Source organism: Chamaea fasciata, unplaced genomic scaffold, assembly GCF_029207755.1.
Source record: "Chamaea fasciata isolate MVZ Bird 193981 ecotype frontalis unplaced genomic scaffold, bChaFas1.0.hap1 SCAF_9, whole genome shotgun sequence".
Taxonomy (NCBI): domain Eukaryota; kingdom Metazoa; phylum Chordata; class Aves; order Passeriformes; family Sylviidae; genus Chamaea; species Chamaea fasciata.
The window spans coordinates 20209652-20236006 of record NW_027094094.1 but is presented as its reverse complement, the minus strand read 5'-3'; the positions used below and the strand labels follow the sequence as shown (position 1 = coordinate 20236006).

The 26355-nt window shown below is 39.9% G+C and overlaps 1 protein-coding gene across 6 annotated transcripts in view; it reads left to right on the top strand.

The window, feature by feature from the left end:
* Nucleotides 1-26355, top strand: part of USP54 (ubiquitin specific peptidase 54) — a 92618-nt gene that overhangs the window by 59750 nt on the left and 6513 nt on the right. For 3 of the 6 annotated variants that reach the window (XM_066191413.1, XM_066191414.1, XM_066191411.1), the window contains exons 5-19: nucleotides 459-572; nucleotides 738-820; nucleotides 2674-2779; nucleotides 4680-4826; nucleotides 6182-6331; nucleotides 7608-7776; nucleotides 9005-9175; nucleotides 13181-13312; nucleotides 13612-13992; nucleotides 15022-15256; nucleotides 16040-16179; nucleotides 17205-17378; nucleotides 20339-20458; nucleotides 21612-21804; nucleotides 23898-25351. In XM_066191413.1, the coding sequence (XP_066047510.1) occupies nucleotides 459-572; nucleotides 738-820; nucleotides 2674-2779; nucleotides 4680-4826; nucleotides 6182-6331; nucleotides 7608-7776; nucleotides 9005-9175; nucleotides 13181-13312; nucleotides 13612-13992; nucleotides 15022-15256; nucleotides 16040-16179; nucleotides 17205-17378; nucleotides 20339-20458; nucleotides 21612-21804; nucleotides 23898-25351 (3769 nt within the window). Of the gene's footprint in view, nucleotides 1-458; nucleotides 573-737; nucleotides 821-2673; nucleotides 2780-4679; nucleotides 4827-6181; nucleotides 6332-7607; nucleotides 7777-9004; nucleotides 9176-13180; nucleotides 13313-13611; nucleotides 13993-15021; nucleotides 15257-16039; nucleotides 16180-17204; nucleotides 17379-20338; nucleotides 20459-21611; nucleotides 21805-23897; nucleotides 25352-26355 lie in introns of those variants that run through there. The other 3 variants (XM_066191416.1, XM_066191417.1, XM_066191415.1) reach the window with 3 other exon arrangements.

Below are 26355 nucleotides of genomic sequence, written 5' to 3'. Positions count from 1 at the left end.
TTTAGTCTGCCTTTTCATTTATTAGTTCTCCCCCTTTTTGATTGAATGTAGATGATGTGGCATATTTCAAAGCTCTCATGGAATGTAGAAGTTGATTTATTTTGTGATGATGAGAAGTTAGAGTCAATCCAGTGATTTTTAAAACTGCATAGGTACTCTTACATTTGATCATATCCATGGATGCTTGAGAACTGGACAAAAAAATCAGCAGCAGAGTCTTTAGCAGTGCTAGTAAAATAAATGGTTACCTGGTCCAGCATTTCAAATCAGAAGTGGAGGGCATTTCTTTTTTTTATCCAAGAAATACCAACTTTGTTTTTGAAGCAATTTTCACAGATTTGCAGGAGCCTTCTGTCTGTAACATAATTGCATCTGACATGCTTTTGTGATATATATCTTAACTTTTGTCTGCAGTTGAAATTATCTAATGTATTTTTTTCTTTTTTTCCTTTGGCTAGGAAAACCTGTTAATGCGAATTCACTTCCACATTGCAGATGAGACAAAGGAAGATATTTGCACTGCACCACATTGTGTTTCCCACCAGAAGTTTGCAATGACTTTATTTGAGCAGGTGAGGTAGTGATATGTGCTTAATACCAAGGGCCAGCTCTCAGGTTTTATGTTTCCATTCTTAAAACAGGCATTGCCACAGTAAAGAAATGTACAGGCAGAAGTGGTGCAGTGGAAATACCTATTTAATCTTGTCAATGTATTATTATGTTTTCTTTCTCTCTAGTGTGTTTGTACCAGCTGTGGTGCCACCTCTGACCCGTTACCTTTCATCCAGATGGTACATTATATTTCCACAACCTCACTCTGGTGAGTTGAGTTTTTCCCAGGGAACATCCCCACCTCCTTCCTCCACTCCCCCTTTTATTTTTTTCTTTTTTTTCCTCTCCCCATACTGGTATTGTAGTTGGATCTTTAGGAGCTTTATTGATTAAATGTCTAGAACATGTTTTTATCAAAGTTGGCAGAGCTTTGATAACTGTGATAAAGAACATGAGGATTTAGTGAAGCAGAACATGGCAGTTTAGGCATGGATCAGTGTGTCTGCTTGTTTATGATTCTGAATCTTGACAACTGTAGTAACAAGGACTCATGTAGATTTTGAAAAACTTTAATGTGTGAGCAGGTGATTTAAGAAGGCAGATAAGAAAAACAAAAAGACAACATTGGAAAGGACTTTTGGACATCTACTCCATCCTCATGTTTAAAGCAGGGCTAACCCCAAAGCTACGTCAAGCTGCTTGGGGTTGTGTGTAGCTGAGTTTTGAAGGTGCTTAAAGGACAAAAATTCCATGACTTCCCTGAGCTGCCTGTTCCAGTTCTGAACTGAAGGGTTTTTCCTCCTTCATGGTGACCAGGGCAGTTCCCTGATAACCAGGGGAAGATGCAGAAAGGGAAGTTCTCACTAGAGAGGTCAGACATGATTTGCCCTTGGTAGATCCACGCTGGCTGCTCTGACTCACCTTATCCTTCACGTCCATGGGGTTGATTTCCAAGGGGATTGATTTGGTCTGTCATGGCCCCAGGTGGACTGAGACTGACCAGCCTGTAGTTCCTCAAATCCTCTTTTCTTGGACGAATATATAGCTCTTGTGTAATCTAGTTATGGGGGAGTTTCCCTGGTCACTGTGGCCTTTCATTAAGGCAGTGCACAGGGCATGAGCTCTAGGTCTGTAGCAGATTGTTTGAACTAATGCTGGAGAAGTCTTCTTTGAGTAGATGGCTTCTCAGTTAAAAGCTTTTTAAATCTGATTGAGGCAGGAGTCTGTTATTTGTTTCTGTCTTGAAATTTTTACTGGGATTAGAACTTCTCTTTGTTTTATATCTGGCATGTGAGATACGTAGTTGCAGAGCCTGAAAAAATTACCATGAAAACTGCTAGTTGCTCTTCACAATCAGATCTTTTAAAAGGTACCACTTTAGCTGTGTAGCAAAAGTACTGGAAAGCATCCCCCTTGTGGCTGCTGCCTGCTGTTCCATCAAGCTGTAGATTTTTGTTAGGTTCCAGCAGACACTGTATATCAGAATATTATTTATTGGAGAAGGGGGAGGGGGAATAGTTTTGTAAATGGTATTCAGTATTTTTTAGGAAATATCACAATAGATCTTAAGTCATGCATTATTTTAGAAATACCAATACGTACTAATATATTTACCTCTGAAACCATTTTAAGCTTGAACATGCTTTGAGTATTAATACTCTTGTGTACATATTGGCATCTTTCTTTCAGCTTGGACAGTGAAATAAATTGGGTACTGTGCTATTTTTTGTTTGTAATTTTATTCAGAACGTGTCTTTCTGTGCTACTTTACTATAGTTATACTTATTGAAAGGGGCGTATTTTGAAGGAAATATTTCATTTTGAAACCAAGTATTTATCAAAATGTTTAAATTTTCTTTTAAGATACAAAATTTAAGCCAAACAGTCTATTTCTATTTTGAGTTTTGCTTGTTTTCCTTATGCAGTATTTTTGTGGAAGATACAGTAATTCACAATTAATTATGTGTCTTCTCCAGTATTTCAATATTAAATAGAAAAATCATGTATTTTAAGTTTCTTAACTTTAAAAAAAAATAGGTGAAACATATACTAGATCAGTGTGGGTTTGTGTTTTTATTTTATTATTAAACTTTTGTTTTCCATACTTTGTCTACACCGAAGCAATCAAGCTATTTGTATGCTGGAGAGGCGGGAGAAGCCAACTCCAGATATGTTTGGAGAGCTCCTGCAGAACGCCAGCACTATGGGGGACCTGCGAAACTGTCCAGTGAGTAACCTTAGTTTGCTTTGGGTGTGAATTCAGTATGTCACGCTTGCTCGGTCAAGGGAGGGAAAACTTAGTGAAGATGGCTGCTCCTTCGACTAGCCACAGGTATTAAAAACAGGAACAGATGCTTATTTTTTGTGTATATCACAAGTGCTAGGTTTCTAAAGTAAGAGTTCAATATCTTGTTCTGCCCTTTTAATAAATATGCTAAAAGAGTAATCATCAAACTTTTTAAACGTATTGATCAATAGGTAGGGCAGAAAACAGCTGTAGAGTTGCTGCTTCATGTTACTTCATGTTACTGTTAGGTGCATTAGCCTTAACAGGAGGGCTTGTGTACCTGGTCCTTGGGGCCAGTGTAAGTATTTCCATTTTATACCTGGCTCCCCTCCCAATTTGTAACTCTGAAACCTTCAGTAAGTGTCTCCCTTGAAACATATACTTTTTAATATTGGCAAATGGTGACTTACTTATCTAAGTAAAAGAAATTAAGATATTTTACTGTAATTTAAAAGGGGCATATGAGTCCAACTGTTTAATAACCAATGAGTGTAAAATTTAATAAAAATACATTCTTGGTCAGGGCAAACTGCTATTTGACTGTGAAATAATCAGCTGGATAAAACTGCATACCAACATTTGCTGCCCCTTTCTTTTTATACTCAAAAAAAATTTCTATTGAGGTTTAGCTAAATGTGGTCTCAAAGTCATGCAGAGAAGCTTTTTATCAGGATGCCATGTTCCTGCTGTCGTGCTGAATCAAAGAGGACAGTTTGAGAGTAAGATAGGTTGGGAGGTAATAAACAGAATTGCTTGTACTTTAAATGACTCTTCCAAAATATGTGTGAATAAAGTCATCTTAATAGTAAAACCTTGTATCTACATTTAAACATCAGAGTCCTCTACAGTTTTTTTCTGCTTTTTTAAATTTTTTTATTTTTGTCTCTCACTGATCGTTGGGATTGAAATTCTGGTTAAATTTTCTGGATTGCTGTGGGGAAGAGATGCTTTGTGATCTCTTCCCTGGTTTTAATGTCAGAAATTATTATATCCAGTTGTGAAACTGGACTCTGTGGACCAGAGAAATAATTCTCAGTATGAAAATGGTATTTTTCCTGCAGTCTTGTAGGAGTACCTGTGTGATGTGCCTCAGGGAAAAATGAATGTTGCAAATGGACTTTGTCATATTTTCTGTTGCATCCCCTCCTCTGTTGCATCATTGGCACCCCCCTCCCCTGCAAAATGCACTGGTACTTATTTAAAAAGTAAAAAATGGGAGGAAAACTCAAAACAGGAAATAAGAATTGTAGAACTCTTATGAGTTACTAAAACAACTCTTATTCTCCTGATCTTCCAGCTACTGTCCTCGTATTTATACAAATACTGACTTAACTATACTGTCTAAGATGGGATGTTTGAGGTACCATGTAGAAACACTCAAATTTAACAGCAAAGCAGGACTTTTTCTGCTTTTTCAGCAAAGCAGAAAATTTTTCTGATGCCGTCGTATAAGGCATCGGTCTCTGTACATACAATTTTTAATCTGAGATTCTGATCAAAAGCGACCTTTCTATCCTAAGAATGTTACTGGGATCTTTCATGTACATTTGCATCTTTTTTTAAATAAGCTTGGTTTTGTGCTCTGTGTTTTAATCATTCCCAATATCAGGAGGAGGAATTGGCAGTGTTGACTTTAAAGCTTGGCAATGCAGGATAGTCTTGATAGCACATCTCATCCATGCCATGAGAAGCTCCTAACTTGGCCCTGAGCATATCTGCTGTGTTTCACCACCTCCTCTTTGGAAGCTGTATTCTGACACTTACACTTGTTAGTGCCTTGCCCTAACATTATAATAAGCACAGAATTATATTCAGTGTCTTGTTTTATTTATATGCTCAGAGTAACTGTGGGGAGAAGATCCGTATTCGTCGTGTGCTGATGAACTCGCCACAGATCATCACCATTGGCTTGGTTTGGGACTCAGACCACTCCGATCTGGCTGAGGATGTGATTCACAGCCTGGGAACCTGCCTTAAACTGGGAGATGTGAGTTTTTTTATTTTGGCTCTACTTACAAAAGCAGTCTTTTTCTTGGTAGTCTACAGTAGCAAATGGAGAAAAATATAAAGTCACCACCTCCACCTTCTTTGGTGTCCATAAAAAGGAATAGAGGGCAGAACCAAGGATCTGACCTGTCTCTGAAAGTCTTAGAAAGACCTGTGAACTGGATATTCTTGAGTTTCTGAAATGTCTGAAACTTTACAAATACTTTCAAGTGAAAGGAAATTCTGGATTGGGGTTGTGCTGTTTCTATGAAAATACATATGTGCTCTTTCATCTTAAAGAACAGCAGTTTATTTCTGTTTCTTTTGAAGACAAGATATAGTTTAGTGGTCTTTGGGGTTGGGTTGTTTTTTTTTTTTACCTTTAGCTCTTCTTTTTGGTGAAATGTGTGGTCATAACACTGAAGACTTACTTGTGACTGAACAGTATCTGAGAGGTGGTGGCTTGCACTGTGTGATTGAATGACAGACTGAACCATACAGGATCCAGATGTTTGTCCCCTGAAGGATTCACTTACTCTACATTAACTGATGCTTTAGAGCTGAATTATCTGTATATCAAACTGTACCTGTGTCTTATTGTAGCATTGAGATACTACATAGTTTATATATCTACACTACACATATTTTATGTTTAAAAAAATGCAGTGTTTAAAAAAAACATGCACACAGAACCAGTATGAGCTGATGGAAATGTGGTTATGAAACAGTGTGGTCTTTGTCTAGTAAAGCAGTAATGCACTAAATCGTGAGACCTGTGCATTTTAAATGAATAAAATCCAATTAAATAGAAAAGATTTTTTTTCTGTGTGCTGAATTTTTTTGAACTGATGTCTTCAGTCCATCTTTTATGTGTTAGCATCATAAACTGGTCCACGCTAAATTCTGGCTAGCCCTTGCTGAAGTCAGAATAAATGCCAGCTGTTTACTGTCGAAACCACTTCGTTTCTGCAAAAAGGAATGAATGTTTTAAACAGTACTTGATACAGTCAGTAAGCATGACACAGAATACAAGTTTTCAAAATAGAGCCACATTCAAATTATGTAGCAGGTATTTTGCCATTGTTGTAAAGTCTTCCTTCAAGTAGACACATTCTCCAAGTCCAGCTCAATTTATGAGCATGTGGTGGGTTGGTCAGAATCCATTTCTGATGTGTTTCTCTGGGTTTGCTTAAACATTACATTATTACATATTTATTGCCTTGTTTTCTCTATCTTTTGAAGTAAAAGCCTGAGACCTCTCTGTAGTACTTTGAGATCTTTGAACATTAGTGGTATGTGAAGTTCTGAGCACTTCATTAATTTCTCCTTCCGTTTTTCTTACCTCCCTTCTTAAAGCTCTTCTTCAGAGTAACTGATGACAGAGCAAAACACTCAGAGCTGTATTTGGTGGGAATGATCTGTTACTATGGAAAACACTATTCAACCTTCTTCTTCCAAACTAAAATCCGCAAGTGGATGTACTTTGATGATGCTCATGTCAAAGAGGTGAGAAAAAAATGTTTAGGAAAATACTCTGTTGGAAATTTGTTAGCTGCTTGTGTGTAAATCCATACTGTTTTCTACAGATTTTGGGAGGTTTTTTGCTGGTTTTCCATTCAGGATCCACAAATCTGTTACTCTTTTTTTCTCAGCAAAGTGAAGTATTTTCCAAAAAAGCATACCAGAAATCTCAGTAGCCCTATTCTTAGTTCTGTTCTGTTGGCTCCCACTCTTGTTTTTATGCTGTTGTTTGAAAACAGTTTGCTTGTGCAGGCAGCTAACACCCATCTCTTTCCCTTGCTGACAAGCAGTACAGCTATTCAGTACCTGCTATTGAACTGTGCTTGTGTGTCTACATGCCAGTCTTCCCTAGAGATTGCTGCCAGCAACAAATTTTCTGCTCTTCTGTTAATGCTTTTTTTTTAACCTTTTCACCAAGCATGAGGTCCTTGACATTAAAGACACCAGTGCTGGGATCTTGGCACGACATATATAACCCATTAGATTGTTTGACATTATTTCTTACCACTCTCCTGTTTTCCTTCTAGTCATGGATTCGCAAAGGTGAGAGAGGAAAATTTTCTCCTGTAGTCATGCCAAACACAGTCTCAGTGGGGAAAAAAACTCTTGATGCATTTGTTCAATCATACTTCTTAGCAGAAAAACTTGGCAAGGATAGATACTGCAGTGCCTTAGTAGAATACTCACCTATGGAGCAAATTTCTTGGAGTAAATGCTCAGTATATCAGATGAAACCTGTATTAGTACATGGGGAAGATTTGAGATGAGTATTACTATGTGGATTAATTGCCTGGCCTATCACTGCTTACAGAGGTTCTGTCACAGCAGACTCACACACTTGAAGTGTTTAGCTTTGACTTGAATTTATTGTCCTGGTATCTTTTATTGTTCATTTTGTTCATTAACAAATTCTTCAGCTTTTTAGTTGATACAAAGTTAGAACATCTCAGTGGATGAAAAGTTTTTTATGGAAAAAACATCTGAAAGGGAATGATCATTTTTGTAGTTGTATTTTTAGCAAGAATTGTAATCAGTTTAGCCATAGGATGATGAATACCTGAATTTTAATTAGGTTGGCTCAGTAGTGTTCTTGCTGAGTCCAGGTCAACGCTGGCTATAGAAGGAGTTAAAGAATGTGGAAAAACAAACTGAAAGAATTTGGATGGGGGGAAAAGAGAACTTATTCTAGAAAGCGATGACAGAAAACTTTGCTGCTTTTTTTTTTTTTTTCTTTTGCTTTTTCTTCTGGTTGTCAATTCAGATTGGTCCAAAATGGAAGGATGTTGTGACAAAGTGCATTAAGGGTCACTATCAGCCTTTGCTGCTGCTCTATGCAGATCCAAGAGGAACTCCAGTGTCAACGCAAGATTTGCCCCCTCAGGTGGATTTACAGCAATACAGCAGGACTTGCTATGACAGTGAAGACTCAGGTAAGCAGTGTAGTCTCTGTGCCTTGTACCTACATGCTGAAATGTGGAGTGTGAAATGTTTTCCTTCTTTGGTGTGTATTATTGTTATCAGGAGTCCTTGTTGCCGGTTAAAACTGTTCAAGAATTCTGAATAGGATTTCCAGGGTTTCATCTGTGAACCTCTCTCTTGGTCTAAAACTGCTGATTGTTTGGAATCTTTTCCAAAAAAGTTTGGAGAAAGAAATTGAGGGATGAGGGAAGTGAAGGACCTGGTGTGGTGTGGATGTAGAAAGGAACACAACTGATGACTTCAATAACTGAAGTTTCTGAACCTCAAAAGATCTAAACCGTCCCTAAGTAGGACATTTACTGCAGGACTTGTTCTCACCAAAAACATGAAGTGCTCTCAAGGTCAGTTTTGCAGTTAAACATAAGAATGACTTCCTTCTTTATTACATTTTTTCTTCTTTAATTTCCCCACTGAGAAATGAGTATGAAACCAATATCCTGTGTGTTAAGGAGTGTATACATCATGTATATAAAATAACCAACAGTCTTCAAACTGTTCAGATTTTTTACTTTTATTTACTGAGAGTGGAGGGAGGAGATTACTCTTTTCACCTCCTCTAATGAGTTCAAGTATTGCTGTACTGAAACTGAATCATGATGCTTCATACTTTTCAAGGGGGATCAATACTGGCTTCTAGAGAAGGAGCAGGTTCCTTTGCTTTAGATAAAAGTATTTTAGTACAGAGTTTATACCAGCTAAGCTTTTGATTCGTAATAGATCAAACATGTTAATCATTATAACGTGATGTTCTTGTTGCACTTATTAATATTTTGTACTTGAGTAATTTTTTTACTTTCCCCAAAGCGGTGTTTCATATTGTAGTTGCACTCAACAGTGTTGAAAATGAATCATTTCAGTGTGGTACTAATGTGTACTTTCAGTCCAATGGATGTAGTTTAATTTTGCATGTTAACAAGATTTGATAAACTTGGACTTACCAAAGAGGAAGAAAGAAACAGGTTTTCAGAAGGAATGACACTGTCTCCCTGCTTCCAAAGGAGCAGACTTCCCATAATCTCTGGTGTTCTTGGTTTGGAGTTGGTATCTTTGATGCTCGGTTTTTCTGTTAACGTCTGTACAGTTGCCCCTGCTCTCTTTTCTTAGCCTTTCTTGACTTTTATCATAGCTGAAAAAGACTGCAATTTGATATTCCTTCCTTGACATTTCTTTCTTCCCCAGGGAGAGAACCTTCCATCTCGAGTGATACCCGGACGGATTCCTCTACAGACAGCTATGCTTATAAACAGGCACACCATGAGTCTGTGGTCAGTCACTTCTCCTCTGACTCCCAGGGGACAGTCATCTACAATGTGGAGAACGATGCAGCTTCACAAAGCAGCAGGGACACAGGTAGCAGATACCGTTACATTTGTGTGTGATCATTGTCATTAGATCAGATGACTGCAGTGGATTCCAGTTGAAAATATCTCCGTATATACATGCAACCTGTAATAGAATAGCGAACAGTGTTTAATATCCTAAATTTTTGATTTGTAACGAACTGTTGACATTCACCAACGTGATTTAAAAGTCTTGTTCGCTTCTGTAGACCTGTGTCTAGGCAGAGAAGCATTTGCAGATTTGTTTTACTGTTACCCACAATACTGGCTGCTCTGTTACATAATTCTGTGAGTTGGAGTCTGTACAGCCCTGTTGTAGGGTTTAGTAAGTGTCACGTGTGCTGCTTTCTCATCTCCGGGCAGTAACTTCATTTCAGCAGTTGCAGCTATCTGGGAAAGGTGCTTTCATCACCAGAGTCCCTCATGCTTGGGATCTAAGGGCTTTCTGTGTAAGTGGGTGTTGGTAGTATTTACTGCACCGGTGAGGAGCATAGGATAATTTCCTCCTGTGCCATGGAAGCAAGGCATTCCATTAAGCTGGAGTATCCAGTGAAAATGCAGTCTGTATATATGTTTCTTTGGGCAGCTGAACAGTCTGTCTGAACACTCTTTAGTTGAAAAGAGGTTAACTGAAAGTCTAAAGATTTGATCGCCTTGATTATTCATGGCCAGTGTCCACAGTCAGCCTGTTTCTGCATACGGTAGCTTCTAACATCACTTCTAAAAAAGTAGTGCATAAGTTAAGGTCAGACTTCTGTGGCATCAGAAATAGGATCTGCTATTTCTGTTTGAAAAGTTATTTTATTGTGCTGTAAAATAGATTTTCTAAGAAGACCTAAGAGTAGAATCAGCAGCTGTTTGGTTGCACCAGAGTGTTGAAGCTGTCAGACTGCTTTGTCCTTTTATTTGTAAAATTGTTCCTGTTTTGTTGGTTCATTTGTAACAGTCTATGGTACATCAAAATCTGAAAAAAAATATTTCAAGTCCACTTTATTTAGTGTTCTTTCATTCTTCATCAGAGGTCTGAGTAACTGTAATACACAGGTTAAGATAGCCCAACAGTCCTTCCAGTGTTTTAGCAAATACTTAATGCTGTAGGGACCAGTCATAGTCTTAGGTAAGGGTGTGAGAAAGAAAAGAAAATTGGAGCAGAAATTGAGTGATGCAGAAACAAAATGTATGTTTGTCTATGGAGTACAAGGAAGACAGAATTGAGAAACCTAATTGTATACTATTTAAATAGTCTGCAAAAACGGCATAGAGTTTATTGGATTAGGTTCCTTCCTGCAAAATGTGCCATGCATAAGTTGGCAGAAAACTTGTGGGGGATGGTCGCAAACATGTAAGCATGAAGTTCAGCATGTAACCTTTTGTTCTGTCATTTTAAGTGACTTTGTCCTTTTCTTTTTTTTTCTTCTCCTATTGATTCTATCCTGTGTTATTCCCTTCAGTTTAGCCCATTTCTCCACCCAAATTCAGTTGTCCTTATCTTCCCTGATTCAGCCTTAGCTATGGTCAGTCTGTCCCCTTAGCTACTTGTCTGGGCATTTCCCTTTTCTTTTACCTACCCACTACCTTTCCAAAAAAAGTCAGTCTGCCAACTAATACAACTGCTCTGTCATCAAATGGTGATCCGTGGGGCTATAAAGAAGCCATCCACACTGACCTGCCAACTGAATCGTTCTGGGCAAGAGCAGGATTCTTCATTTAATGGCCATTTACCCACTACTCCAGCCCAGAAAATTATGGACCCTATCCCACATCATCCTCCAGGGAAGGACCACCATTGGGTTGTATGACCTCAGGCTCCTGGGTACTTCAGAATGGGGCAGAAGAGTGGCTGCATAAGCCCTCTCTTTGCTCCTACCCACCTGTGCTGCTGAGAAAAATGTGCGTATTCTGGCTGCCCTATTCATGAAACTGAGATTTCAGGGGGAGGGAGTAGAGGGTGTTCTGTCTTAACCCATTTGGTTTCATTTTCTTCTCCAATATGCACACGCACACACAACTCCTACAAAACCAGTCTTTTCCTCTGAATATTGCTGTTTGCTTGTGAAGCCATCCCAAGTCTGGAGGACGAGGTATTTAAGTGATATGTTCATCAACAAGAGACACCTTTTAAGCGTATCGTTAGGCACTGAGAAGTCCTGGCTTGTTATTTTAGAGAATTTAAAAAAGTGAGTGTTAAGCGTTAGCTAATATTCTTGGGATTTTAATTCCAGTATTCGTGCAATATTTTGGATTTAGGTTTTGTTTCAGAGTGTCCAAGTAAAGACTACAAAGCCTGTGTCCTGCATACTTCTCATTCTTGTTATCTCCTCTGTGGCTATTTAGTGTCCGATGACAGTGGGACAATATTTGAAGTCTTTGAAAGGAGGAGAAAATATTAATGCCAAGCTAGCAGCCCTCATTCTAAATGACTGAGCTGGGCTTTATTCAATGCAAACCCTCAGCTAGTGCTAATAGCACTAAATACTGTCCAATAGTTTCTCTTATGGTAGTTAAGGATGCTAACCAAGCAATCTCTACCAGGTTGGAATGTTGAACTAGAGAAGTTGTGCATGCTGAAGTGAGACATAAGTCTCTTCTGTCTTGAGGGGAGCCACTACAAGGATAATACTGTTGTTGGAGTTCCTGAAGGATACGTGACAGTCCACGCTGTGAAGGGGAAAAAAATCCATCAAAGCACAGACTTACGTTCAGTCATCAAAATGCTACACATCTTTTATTTTCCTTGCCAACATTTCTCTTTTGCTTCTTTAATTTCTTTTCTTTAATGTAGTCTGCTTGTTTCTAGAAACTTTGGCCACAAAATCACACTTTGCTTTGCAAATGAATAGAAAAGTGAGCCTTATGTAACTTGCTTTTTATTGCTTGGATTCCTTCCTACTCATTCATTGTAATATCTTTGTAGCAATTGTAGTTGCAGTGAATTGGTTTTTTAATTGTTGAAGGTACAATTTTGTATGGAAAATCTGCTTTTAATGTTGTTGATTTTGATGCTAATCTCTAGAGCGGGGAGAAGGCTCAGGAGGGCCAGCTATGTAGTCTGGGGGCTGTTAGACAACTATTTGCTATTAGGGATTTTTGTTTCCTATCATCCTATGCCAAGTAAAAGTTTGTGATATAAAGGCTAGAAAAAAGTCTTTGTAGCTTATCATAAATTCCCTTCTTATCCTGCATCTCTGCTTGGGACTGCTCACGTGAGTAAAGCCATGCGTGTGTTTGTGCTTGCAGGTTTAGGACTGTGACTGTGTGAGAACCATAGACTTAAGCAAAGGCAATACAGAAAACTTGTGATGTCAGATAGTCTTAATTGCTGTTTGATGTGAGGAAATGAGGAGTAAATAGTGTTCAAGAGAAAATACTGGCGCTCAGACACATCAGCTGTAGTAAGGGAATGTTGTGTGTCAGCTGATCCATGTTCATGGTTTGTGCGTGTGCTCTTGGCTTGTGGCAGATGTGAATTAGCTGGCTTGGCCCTTGAGAGCCAAGCGAGGCTTCTTCACTGTAGACTAGGCTAACTCAGATTACTTAAGTGTTTGCTACAGGCAAAGAGAGTGTAGATGAATTGTTAGTGCTGAGCCGCTGATGATGTGCAGTAATTTATTATTAGATGGTAACTCATTCATGTGTTTGAGTCTTTGCTGAACAGAGTAATGTCTGGCAAGTTGCCCTCAGGAGTTTCATGTTCGTGGTCATTAAAACTGACAGCAAGAAAATGGTGTCCTTGGACTATTAGAAAACAAAGCAGAGTCAGCCTTTTTCTTGGCCATGGATAAGCCATCATTAACCAGAGTCGTTGGAGGGGCTGTATTGTTCTTTTATGACCTTAAGAATGGAACATCCTCTCCAAGACAAAAACTGAAAACTTACAGATACAAAAACTTACCTGAACTTGCCAGTTAGTGTTGGAGTGTTTGCAGTTCCTAAGGAGCAAGAGTCCTGCTGCTCTTAGCACAGTGAACACTTGATCTGAAGGCTCTTGTCATCTCGGTGTTCTTCCTCCTTCCAGGCCACCTGACTGACAGTGAGTGCAATCAGAGGCATGTTTCAAAGAAGGGCTCGCTGGCAGACCGCAAGAGGAGTTCTAGCCGGTCTAGGCGGAAAGGAGATGAGGCTCAGTCATCAGGATACCACAGTGAAGGCAAGAGATCTTTCTTTATTTTAAATATCAGTATCTTTCTGAATGTTTTTAATGCTCTCAGTGTGTACGTACGTTTCCCTCATTGGTCCTTCCATCTTTGTCTTTATTTAGTCCTCTCTTTGCTTTTTGGTGTTTAGTTCTGTTTTGCTTGGATGTTTGTTTGGGGAGTGTCGGTTCTTTTATTATCATTTTGTTGTTTTGGATTGCACTTTTCGAAGACTTCATGAGGATGCTGCAAGTAGGGCTGCTAGTTTAACTGAAGTTAATTTTGTGGCTTTTGCTGTCTGTACAAACTGCAGGAGAAACCTTGAAGGAGAAACAAGCCCCCAGAACTGCCCCCAAACCATCCAGCAGCACCAGCAGGCTGAGGGAATTTAAAGAGACAGTGAGCAATATGATCCACAGCAGACCACAGCAGATTTCCCAAACCATCCAGAATGCCCCTCGTGGAGGGAATAGCGTGGATCCGGCAGAAACGCGACCCTCAAAAAGCCTGTCTGCACACGCTCGAGACTGGGAAGCGGAGAGCACCAGCAGTGAGTCTAAATCCAGTTCGTCTGGCAGGTACCGGCCAACGTGGAGACCCAAAAGAGAGTCTCTGAATATAGACAGCATCTTCAGTAAAGACAAGAGGAAACATTGTGGCTACACTCAGCTTAGCCCTTTCTCTGAAGAAGCAGGTAAGAGTTTGAGAAGATTTATTTCGCGATGTGCAGGAAGTGAAATTTTGAATGCAGAATTCAGGTCAGTGGTGAGTCGTGTCTGTGAAGGCTAAATCCAGTGTGGGTATTCATATTGCATGTATGGTAATTCTGTTTGATTTCTGTGTGCTACCTTTCCTGCCTAAGGAAAAATTAAGGGAAACAGTACCATCTACCCTGCCTAAATGAATACAAGCTATATTACTAAGTGTCCAAAGTTCGTCCTTTGGCGTGAGCTTTTGTATTGCTCTGGTTTTTCCTCTGGCTCATCATGGTACTTCTACTTGATGGCTCAGACTATGGTGCAGAAAATACCTTGTGTATCAGTGCAGAGATCTTGTTGTGAAGATAAGAGCCTGGAAGCCAGTGGTGATTTATCTAGTAAGATTTTACAGCTATGCAGCTTGTACATGGTGACTTTGCTGGGTTTGACGGTTGAAAAGAAATGGAAAGCATAAAGGAATATTTAAAGGGAAGGTGAAGGGGAAGAGAACACACTTCCAGGGAAGGAAGGGAATCAAAGAAGAATTAAGTGGAAAGACCGCGAAATGTATAAGGGAGAATTAAAAACCCCAAGTTTTTCTATCCTTTACAAAAGTCACAATAAATCATAAATGGCAAAATAAACAATGTAAAAAATGAGCATCTGAAATAGACATGACAGTATTGGAAATGCAATTAGATATACTGTAAAATTATCTTGTGCAAATAAAAACTATTGTGGGGAAGAAAGGATTTTCATTCCAGACTTAACTGTTACCTCAGGGGAATATGGTAAGTTCTACTAAAGGGGAAAGATTCAAAGATAAATTTGTGAACAGGCTATTGCTTAAAATTGCTAGGAAAGCTGTAAAAGTATTGCATTTTTCTTGCTTAATACTGCAGGTTTTACACAAAATTAAGGATGGTGCTTCTGATTTAAACATAGTTGAGAAGGTAATGCATACGGATGTTTTGCCGGTATTGAAGCTTAGGTCTTCTACCAAGCTATATTGTTTATCTTGACAGGTAAAGAACTTACTGAGAACGAGGTGAAGGAGCAAAGTGTTCACGAAACAAGGTCAAGCCAGTCAAATGTCAGATACAAGCGTGGTGTGCTTGGCCGGGGCACCCAGCACCATGTGGTGGATCAACACCCTCATCTAATCCAGAGGATGGAGTCTGGCTACGAAAGCAGCGAGCGCAACAGCAACAGCCCAGTTAGTCTGGACATGCCCTTGTCTGAAAGCTCAAGCACCCACAGGTAGATTTCAACAAAATCATGTTTGGAATGATTGAAGTCTTGATTTCTTTTTTTTTGTAGTTACATAATGGTGTAGAACATTCTGCAAAACAGTGGTCCTAGTTTTAAATACAGCTTTATTGGGACAGGGTAGAAATGGTAGGGAAATGGAAGCTTATTCTTCTCAGTATATTGATAACGTACTGCTAGTGAGAAGGGAAGGAAACAGGGCTCGAATGAGCAAGAAATATGATCTGAAGTGATGCATCTGAAATAGTAGATGCATAATAGACTAATAGACCCTTAGTCTGTGATTTAAAAGCTTTTACTTTGGTTAGATCATAGTCCTTTTTGTTTCAATTAAACCATTGATTCATAGACACCTGGTACAAAATGGGAAATCAATAACCTTGTATAGAAATGTTTGTTCTCAGGCATACTTGAAGTATTTTTATGTAAAAATAAATAGACAGCAAAATGCGTTTCTTTCCTTGACTTAGGAAGCTTCAGGTAACCACAAACTGGCACTGTTTTTATGGCCAGAATATGTAAGAACGTGTTCTGAACAGCTCCTGGACCACAGTTTTAATATGAGTGGCATAATCTTATGGAGGAGAATAGAATTACTGTCCTCCTTGTTAACTTTCTCTTCCCCTGTTTCTCCCAAGATTTTCTTATGGTAAACCTCTTTTAAAATTAAATTAAAATGCAAGTATATGTTTGTTTTGGATACAAAAAAGGTAGATACAGTTTCTCCTGGAGAGATTAGTCAAACGGTAAACTATAATTACTCTCTTCTTGGAGGGATGTTCATGTGAAGCGAGGAGGTGGATTTGTTCCTGCTTGGCGTAACATCCCAAAGTCTCACAGTAGCAGCATCTTGGAAGTGGAGTCAGGTTCATCAGTTGGGAGCTGGACAAACAGCTCACACACCGTGGGAAATGGTAAGATACCCTTTGTAGGAGTGGTTATGCAAGGTAAATTGTATCATGAGTTGATCTTTACTTTCTGGGAAAGTTCACAGGGAAATTATGTTCATAGGGAAATTATAAGGAAGGGGAAAAGCGACTTTGAGGAACATAGCAGTTTTACAAGAAATAACTATAAGATTTACCAAGGGAATTGCAAAAAAAATTTGTTGGAATATTCCTTTGATCATGTTGCTGTGACATGTCTTTTGTGTGTTGACTTAAGTGATAAAATAAAACTATTTTTCCTCTTCTTTCTTATAACTCAGTATTCTGCCATCAGTCAAAAATACCCTCCCAAACATAACTCGTAACTTAGTAGAGTCCTGAAAACAAGCTTGTAATTCTATACAAAATCCCAAACTGTCAGAACTGTGAATGTTTTTTAGCAAGCTGTTTGGGCTGAGGCTAAGCTTTTCTGCTTATATATCATTCTAAGCAAATACTTTATTCCAGAGAGGGAAGGGAAAGGTAGCAGGGGAGACACTTTCTGAGTAGCAGTAATAGTTGAACTGAGAATGAAAACTGATTGATTTCTGTTGTGTAGGATATTGAGGTGCTTTATCTTCCTCCCATTTTCATCCACTTTATGCAGTTACAGGAAAAACATCTCACTTGGAATCCATTTAATTTCCACAAGCTAGTGATCTGGCTAATTTGACATAGTGTTATTAACACATTATAAACACAGAAAGAAGCCTCAAGATTTCATCATCAGCTTAGGGTTATTTCTTCCAATGATTCTCTTTGTTTGATATGCTGTTTTTGTGATTCAGTCAATCCGTGGGCTGTGCGGCAGGGGAGCTTGAAGCACTACTGTATTGGGTGGGGTTTTATAAATAAAATCTAACAGAACATAATTTATGTTCTACAATTCTGTGGTCTCAGACTGTTATTACCTAATGTTAATTTTATTCTCCTATAGTATTTCCTTGTCTTTTAAGGGATACTTTAAGGGATGTAACTATCAAAAATGCTTGGTTGGTTTGTTTGTTTCGAAGGTGGAGACATCTTTATTCCTTTAAAGAGTGAGCTGGATGAATTGCAAGAAGAGGTGGCGAGGAGAGCGCATGAGCAAGAGTTACGCAGAAAAAGAGAAAAGGAAATGGAGGCAGCAATGGGCTTTAATCCCCGTCCCAGCAGGTTCATGGATCTAGATGAGCTGCAGAATCAGGGTAACCTTTGAATGCAGTATATTTTACAAGATGGTAGTGCTGAAGTTTTTTGAACCTTTGAATGTAATTTCCCGTTTTAATTGTGTGTGTGTGTCTCTCGTCACATCCACCTCCCTTTAGAGTTTTTCAGGGACTGAAATACTGTCTATTTCAAACCTGTAAAAAGTTGAAAAACTGTTCGGTATTTTGACCAAATTTCTTCTTAAATGAGAAGGCAAAGTAATGTAGAGATACTCTTAATATATCTGCATTTTTCCACTTTTCAGTGATACATATTTAATAGTATTGATACCTAAATTTAGCTGTTAGCCTTTAACCAGCATCTTGGAATGAGCAAGGCTGTTTGTAGCTTTCAGGCGCCTCAGCTCCACCCGCAGCAGGGGTGGTTCATATAAACCATTGTTCTGTTTCTGCTTGATTTTAGTACCTTTGTAGCCCTAAGCAATTCTGCTTGCTCCTGCCCTTGTGCTTTCCAGTCTTTCTCCCTGCCTGGCTGTGCACCCACAACACAGGTGCAGGGACAAGTACTCTGGCTGGATCTAATTGAAAATCTGAGCTGGGTTTAGGTTGCCTATCTTTTTTAGGGAAAAAGAATTAAAAAAAAAATTTGGTTTGATTGTCTTTTCCATGACGTCTCATCTTTCTGGCAGGAGATGGCGGCAAAACAGGTTTAATTGAAAGGATGCAGCTGGGGGAGAGGGAACATAACAGGATTCACGTGTAATACCTTTGTTTTAGCCCTGGATCTCCATCAGCCAGTAAGAGATTTCGGGAGAAAGGTGGGATAAAGTGCACTGACCCAGTCGAGAGTGAACCTTGAAACCTGCTGGAACAGTTAACTGGGCGTTGTTGGAGGGTCAGCAGAGCCAGGAAGGGTGAACACCTGAGCTCTGGTCCAACAAATGTATGTATGATCAGGGCAATCCTACTGTGGTTTGCTAACGATCCTGTGTTGCCAGGCCTCGTGGCATCCCCATGCTGCATCCTCCAGCCTGATGTAGGAAAGAGTTGAGGTTGCTGGTTTGCTGCTCAAGGAGAGGGGCAGCCCACAGCAGTGCCAATTCTGGACACAATCCCGGCTGTGCTTTACAACCTACAGCCATGCCGGCCGCTCAGCAGGCAGAATGACACTGTGCCAATGGCAGCTGAACAATGTGATCTCCGTGAGCGTGTCTGACTGGGAATGTATGTATAATTTCTGCTGACCATCAGTTATCCTTTACGGTCCTACTATGGCCTGCTAGTAACCAGGTGAAGAATTCTGATGTACCAGAGAAGATGGATATATTTTTCTATTAGTATAGTGTTTAATTTTTGTAACATAAATGCCAGTGATTTAAAAATTGAAAAGTAAACCTCTCTTGCTGAACATGTTGTCTTCTCTGCTTCTCCTGCATGAAAGAAAATAGCATATTCTCCAGTACTTTACCCCTCTTTTTGATCTATTCTGTTAGTTGATGGAAGCAAAGATTGCTTAGCTTTTCTTTGTTAAAAGGAAAGTAAACTAGACTAATGCATAATCAAAAAAGAGTTTAGTGAAATGTTTGAGGAGTTCAGATGCATTGACTTGAGATACAGAAAAGTCTTTGTTTATTCCTTTTAAGTCGTTACTCCACCCCAGTCAGAGATATAACAGCTTAACAGACTGCTGGACTGCCTGGAAGGCTTGCTAGTATGCAGAACTCCAGAACACTTGTGACTCATTTTCCCCTCAAGTAAACTGCTAAATTCATGCAAAGAAAACTAACTTTAGTATTCTGCCCTTGATTACAAGCCTCAGTTGCCTTGATTTTGAAACTGAATGTGCTGCTTGATTAACTTACTGCTCTAACAACTCTCACTTCTCTCTCCAGTACTAGCTTTTAATGCAGGTTCTTTGGGGTTTATGGTAAAAGAGTTTGTATTTACATCTGTGCACAACAGTGTTGGGGAGCAGGTCAGACCACAGCATGTGTTATGCACATTGAGAGAATGTATTGTATAATTACATTCTGATACAGGTGCTCACGTTCTCTACCACAATGACAGAGATGCTCCATTAAAAAGACCCGCCCATAAACAGAGTAAAAGCCAAGTTTTATTTTCTGTTTTCCCAGCCTCATTTGAATGTTCACATTTTAGTGCATAATTTGCACAATGCCTAATAGGTGACACAAAATAGTTTGGGCATTTATTCCTCTCAGAAATGGATGTTATGATGCCAGGACGCAGGGGGTTTTTTCATGTCCAAAATGATGTATCCTTCTCTTCTCCAACACTGTTTTCTAAATTGTTGCTAAAGGAATTCTTGACAGTTGTCCCTTTCTTCTCAGCTTCCACCACCTTGTTTTTCTAGTTGCAAGACTGTTGGGTATTTATATTCTGTATGTTACTTACAGCAGTTAAGTGTATGCACTAAGCCCGTTTATAGAAGTATTTTGTGCAGGCATTTATGTTCACACTCAGCTCCAAGTTTTCTTCCCAAGACATGTTAGTTGTTTCAGTTTGTTTCCATTTTAATGAAGAGACAGGTGGATTTTATCAGGAAACTTAACATACAGTGAAAAAAACCCCTAATCTGCTCTATTTCTTTTACTGATACATTTTGGTTTAGATTTTAAATTTAGTTTAATTCCTTCTTGACTGAAGTCATTTGAACTGACTCTGTTATATGTCTGTACCATCTTTTATACTGATTTAAAGAGTTGAAAATAGTAGAATAAGCCAGTACAACTCTGTGAACTAAAGAAAATTTGAGGGGAAAAACCCCCATTTTGCCTTGTTTTACTATGTGGATGTCAAGCATATCAGGGTGCTCAAGATGTACTTCTGCTTAGGGAAGGTTAGGTGGTCAGTCTGGGATATGCGCAGCCTCTGCAAGAATCCGAGTGTGGAAGGATTTGGTGTTCACAAATGGGATGAGGGTAAGTGAGAGCTCTGCAATGAATAAAATCAAAATGAAGGGTGCTGCCCATTTGCAGGGAGGAGTGATGGCTTTGAGAAGTCGATGCAGGAGGCAGACTCAATCTTTGAAGAGTCGCTGAATCAGGAGCAGAAGGGGGATTGTGCTGCAGCTTTGGCTCTCTGTAACGAAGCTATCTGTAAGTAACCTTAACCGCCTGAGCTACTGCGCTTTGACTGTTCACTAATACAGAGTGGAGTATGAAATGCTACATCACATTAAGCCGTCAGGTAGTAATGGGGGGGGGGGGGGGTCCAGCTGCTCTTTAGGAACATGCAGATAGACAGAATTTTTCATTTTTATAAGCATTCCCATTTGGGGGTTTTAGTACTATTCCTCTTCATCTCTGTTTTTTCATGTTTGCATTCATTTTGTTGTTCTCTCCAGTGCTAAGGTAGTAACAGTACTGGGGTGCTGATGTGCCCTTTTTGGTGCTAACTGGTATGTTTCAGCAAGCACCTGGTAGGTGGTTCCCCTTGCCATCAGTCTTGACAATTTTTCCCCATCGTCAGGCCAAATTGCAAAGGCCATTAAGCTGCCCTGTTTTTCATGGAGGGTGTAGCATAGGAAGAAAATGGTAGCCCAGTGTTGAGTCTTCTGGATTAGCAGAGGTGAACTATGCTGTACTTTAACTTTCATAAAGAAAAAAGCATTAGGACATTGAAGTGCTTAAATGCATTGTGACCTTTGAGAATGTGTGCTATGTGATTTCATTTTACTTTTGGTGTTTTTCCATTATGACTGGCTGGCTGTCTCACCCCATGCTCCCCTCTGTCTGTGTAGAATGGCTGCAGACAGGGTGAGTAGCTCCTGTGCTGTTTGCATTTAGAAATTGACTTTTATGGACTGCAGAATAAAGGGTGCAGCATACAGCTGTGGTGGCAGCTCTATTAGCTTTCATTCCAGCAAGGAATCTCAAATCCCGGCTGGGTATTCCTGCACACAAAGGGAGTCACAGGTATGGAGAATGCAGGAGAAGAGTACATGACAGAATGGAGTATCATTGTAGCAGGGCTGGAAAGAGCCTGTGTGAAGGGACGAGAAATTGGGCTAAACCAAGGATATTGTTTTTATTTTATTTTGGTTTAGTTTCAGTTAATGTGTTTGTACACCTGGCTAAGCTGAATGTGCATTAATGGAAACAGTAGCATCCTTGTGAATTCTTTTGTGGCAGTATCTGCATGGTCCATGTTTTTTGTTCCTGCTGCATCTTTTTTCTTTTTTTTTTTTTCTTTTTCAATTTTATTCCTTTTTTCTGTTTGTTTTCTGCTATGTTTTCTTTTGCATTTTAGCTAAACTAAGACTTGCCATGCATGATGCCAGCGCTAGCACTCACAGCAGAGCCCTAGTCGATAAGAAGCTGCAAATCAGTATCCGAAAAGCCCGGAGCCTCCAGGATCGCATGCAGCACCAACAGCCACCGCAGCCGCTGCCTCCGCCAGCCTGCCACCCACCACAGGGTGGCACCATGGCCCAGCCTACAAGGTAGTGCCAGTACCTCGCCTGGGCACGGACCTGGGCTGCATCTGTGAGCAGTGCGGTCTGAAAGAAATAGCAAACTATGTATATTCCCTGGATAGTCCAAGTCCTACTGTGTTACATCTATTCTTTTCTTCTCTAGGGTAAATCCTGTTATAAAACAGTCATTTTATAGCTCCATTTTCCCACTCCCCACCACCCCTTTCCCAGTCTTTAAAAAATAGTCCGATGTGCATGTGTTCAAAATGTGATCTGTGACAGAGAATTGTAGCAGTCAGTGCCTGGCAGCATTGATGTGTCATGCACCAAGGGAAAAATACAATAGGCAATAATCTGGCTAACAAAAGCGGGGATACGTTAGGATGAAATGTGACTGGTTATAATTGGGAGCAGTTTCAGGACTCAGTCAGTAAAAGACTGTACTACAGTCAAAATTTTGCTATAGTTGGTTTTATGTTGGGAACATCGGCCAATGTGTTTAGTGCTCTGTAGTCTGAAAACTGTCAGCTACACTGATCTTTTCTTTTTGGTCCACTTCTCTAGTGGTGCACTGGTACAACTCTTGAATCCAGATCCCGATCCTCTCACCTTGACTACTCCATCATTCTTCATTTTCTTTCTGTGCTTCCCAGCATCCTGTAGCCTGGCTTACCAGCCCTCCTCAGTGTCTCTTCATGATTCCTTCTTCCATACTGACTTTAACTACAGCATAATTAACTCTCTGCTATAACTGATCCTTTCTTCCTACCCTCTTTAGCATGCAGCTTAATCCTTCTTTCTTCCCATGCCATTCCCTCCTAGCACTAGATCATCCCTATCCAATTTCTAGGCTGTTTCTTGAACTGTTACTTTTTTCCCCTCTCCCCTTTCTTACATGTTATATTACCAGAAGCTTAGATAAAATCTCGGATGGGAATCCTTTTTCTGTTCCTTTCTGTAAAATGCTGGGTACAGCTATATACTAGCCCAGGTATATAAGAAAGGCACTTTCTTAACTAGTTTTGCTAATGATAAACTCACTCACTGCTGCTCTGTGAAAAGAGTGTTACTTTTGCAAAAAGTTATATCCAACCAAATGTTAATATTTCAAAGAAGAAGAAACCCTATTCATATCCAGAGTCCTGTACTCCAGCTTTGATTTAAATAACATTGTAGACAGTACAAAGTTTGCAATTCTTCACAAATAATATTTTATTGCTACACACATTAACTAGGTCTTCATGATAACTTTCATTCCATGCATCTCAAGGAGGAAAGAAAGCAGTGATTTTACAGCTGCCTTAAGTTTTCTGCTGGAGCTGATGTAGCTTGACATTTTCTCATAGGTGGTGGACTTAGTACTGTTTGTTCTGTCTGTATATTAAAATGCTAACTAAATGCAGAAAAATGCCAGGGACATGTGTGACCCAAGAATATAACTGTCTTGCACTGGTACTTAAAAGAATGAACATTATTTTCTAGAAGTATGCTTAGGATACAAATTGTTGCAGAATAATAGTTATGTATTTAGCTTGAACTTTATTTAACATTTTGGATAAATATCTCAAAAAATGAGAATATAAAAATGATACGAGAAAAATTTCAACCTGTTCTTCCATTTGTCAAGTCATTCTTCATGGAGTTGCCTGGAGAGAGGGGACATTACTGAAATACTGTCAGTTCATGTTCAGATCACAAACATGTCCGAAGTATTTTAAAAGATATCTAAGATGTTACTGTTGAAAACAGTTACTTTATTTTATTTTATATAAATGCTATTCTTACTCTTCTTACAGTATCCCTACTCACATGCTCACTGTACCTGGTTGAAATTCCTCTGGTGCTGTACAAGCATACTTCGTATAGAGCCTAATTGTAGCAAATTGTAGCAAAATACTCTTAAAAATATGAAATGGATTCACTTAGATTGTTAGAGCAGGAAAACAAAGTTAGAAGCAAAGGACTAACATGAATGTGTCTAGTGAATGAATGCAAAGTCTTCATCAGAACACAGTGAGCAAAGTGTGTTGAGCTGTATGTCACCTAGTGCGAGGTCTGTACCCTAGGAATAAATGTACGCAATGATTACTGCTAATCATTTACTCTTCTGTGTGTTTTAGTGAACAGACTGGCCCGCTCCAAGTACTGCTGAGCCAGGAGGTACCACTGGAACCCAACAAAGAAGTGGAATTTGGGTCCAGTTCTTTCTTCCACCCACCTGCTTCCTGCCATGAATTGCACTCATCATTATATCCAGAGTCTTCCTCCTTGCCCCCTTCTGAAAGCAATCCATCCAACAGGATCTCTCCAAACTTCCAGTCTGCTTCTGCTGATTTTCATGACCAAGTTCCCTCTTTTCCCTATAGGCGAGGGTTGGCAGAGAGGTCTGCAAGAACTGAGAATGATGCCCACAAGAGTGGGGAATTTGCTGACACGACAGCCACAGGGCTAAAAGACTATAGGGATTGCTGCAGTAGCAGCAGGTTAGAAGAGGTTCATAACATAATGCCCGTTCTCACACCTCAGTACCAATCCAAGGCTAACACAGTAAACTCTGGGTCTTTGCCTACTCTGTTTCCCTGTCCACATCCACCACAAGCAGCATCTCCTGAAAAGGACAGCCAGCACAGTCTTTGTTCCACACTTGCCAGCTCTCCGGTGCGGCCCAGCATTGATCATTTAGGGGCCTATCATGCAAAGACCCCTGCAACTTCATCCCCTACACAGCAGTGCTCCTCGGATCCTTTGCAGAAAAATAAGTACTACAGAGCAAACAGCCAGGAGATTTTATTACCCTCGCAGGGTGAATATGGCACGGCAGACGGTTGTAAATCTGAGGCTTTTAGTACAAAGGGACATGTTCGCTCCTTGGCAGAGCAGTTTCAGAAAATGCATGCAGTCTCCCAGGGAAAAGGTACTCGTGAAAAAGACTGGATTACTGCAGTGTGTCAGGATGAGAAGTCTCCAAAGTTAACACAAAAATCTTTCATCAACCATTCATCTTCCGGTTACAGACAGCTAATCCATCAAAACCAAGAGAACAAAAACCAATCTTCTGAAAAATTACACTCAACTGTGGATATTAGGGACGGGGTAGTTTCTTTGAAGGGTTTTAGTGCCCAACATGTTGCTTCTATGAGTTTTTGTTCTCACAGTGAAGAACTGTGTAGAAGAGGTGGACAGAATATAGCAGACCCTGTATCCTACGTGGAAAGGCACTGTCATGATGGAGGAAAGAAAGAGGTGGATGATGGAGCTGCTAGTAGCATGGTTGCCTCTATGCCTGTGGACCATTGGGTGAATAATGTTACTAGGTATTACAGTTCTCAGAAGGCTAATATGAATACTGAATGGCTTCCTGTACCTGGGAGGAGTCCACTCCTTTCTGATCAGAGAGCAGTTGGAGATGACTTGAGCAGGATCCCAGTACACCTGCATCCGCAGTGGAATCAAGACACAGAACAGGAGCTCTCAGAACTGGAATCCCTCTATCAGACTAGTCTGCAGGCATCTCAGGCCAGTAGGCCTTTCTTGGGAAGACAGGACAGTGCTAGGTATCCATTTGACCAATCAGGTAAGAATGATGCAGTTGTTTTTCTTGGTTGACCTGCCTATGTACTCCAGTGTAGGTGAAGATGCCTTTTCCAGTTGATTTAGTTAAATGGGTATTAATTTGTGCACAGATGCAGAAAAATTCAGGTTGTGGACTCTGAAAACATTCCAGCTAACTAGAGAAAGCAGTGTGATAGCACTGCCTGGGGTGGCTGCAGAGTAGCTGTTGATCATGGCAAACATCTGTTTAGAGTAACATAGAAATAATTGATCCTGTTTTCAAGTAGGGAGCTAGCTGCTTATGTCAGGCTAACGAATTTTGCTGTTTGAAAGTCCTACATCCCCTCTGGAATTTATTAAATTGTTTCTATGCCTGATGTTAATGTTCTCCACATTGGTGAATTTTAACTGATTGTATTGTAGTTGAGAATTTGGTGTGTACCTGGTTGAGGGAAACAACTTTTACAAGTTTATCAGGGTCTTGAGAGTTGAACCTGTGTTTTGCTAAGGACGACCTGCTTTAAGTTCTGGAAAATTACTTGTGAAAGCAGCACTGAGGGTACATGAGGATCCCTGAGACCTTGTGGATTAGTTGGTGCTGGAAGAAAATGAACAGATTCCATCGGTGAGGACATCCAGCTGTTGCTGGAAACATTCAATTAGAGTCTGATGACAGCACCCTGGTTCCACTTAAGCTGATCTGATCTCCTGCCTGAGATAGGGAAACCTTGTTTCTCTGCTTCACAAGTGAAGCAAATTTCTTTATAATCTCGGTCATAGCATTGAAGCTATGAATTTTCTGGTTGAAAACAAGGCAGCCTGAAATTGGGTGGGTACCACAGTGGCACAGATACAGCTGTTCAGGTAGGATATGTATTGCAGTGCATTCACAAGACAGAGTTTCCCCTGCCCTACACCCATGGAACCTCCATCATTCCTGACAATGTCAGACCTAACTGTGACCAAAGTGAGTACTGCCGTAAACAGTAGCAGGTTTTGAACAGGCTTTTGTTCAACAGCTTGAGT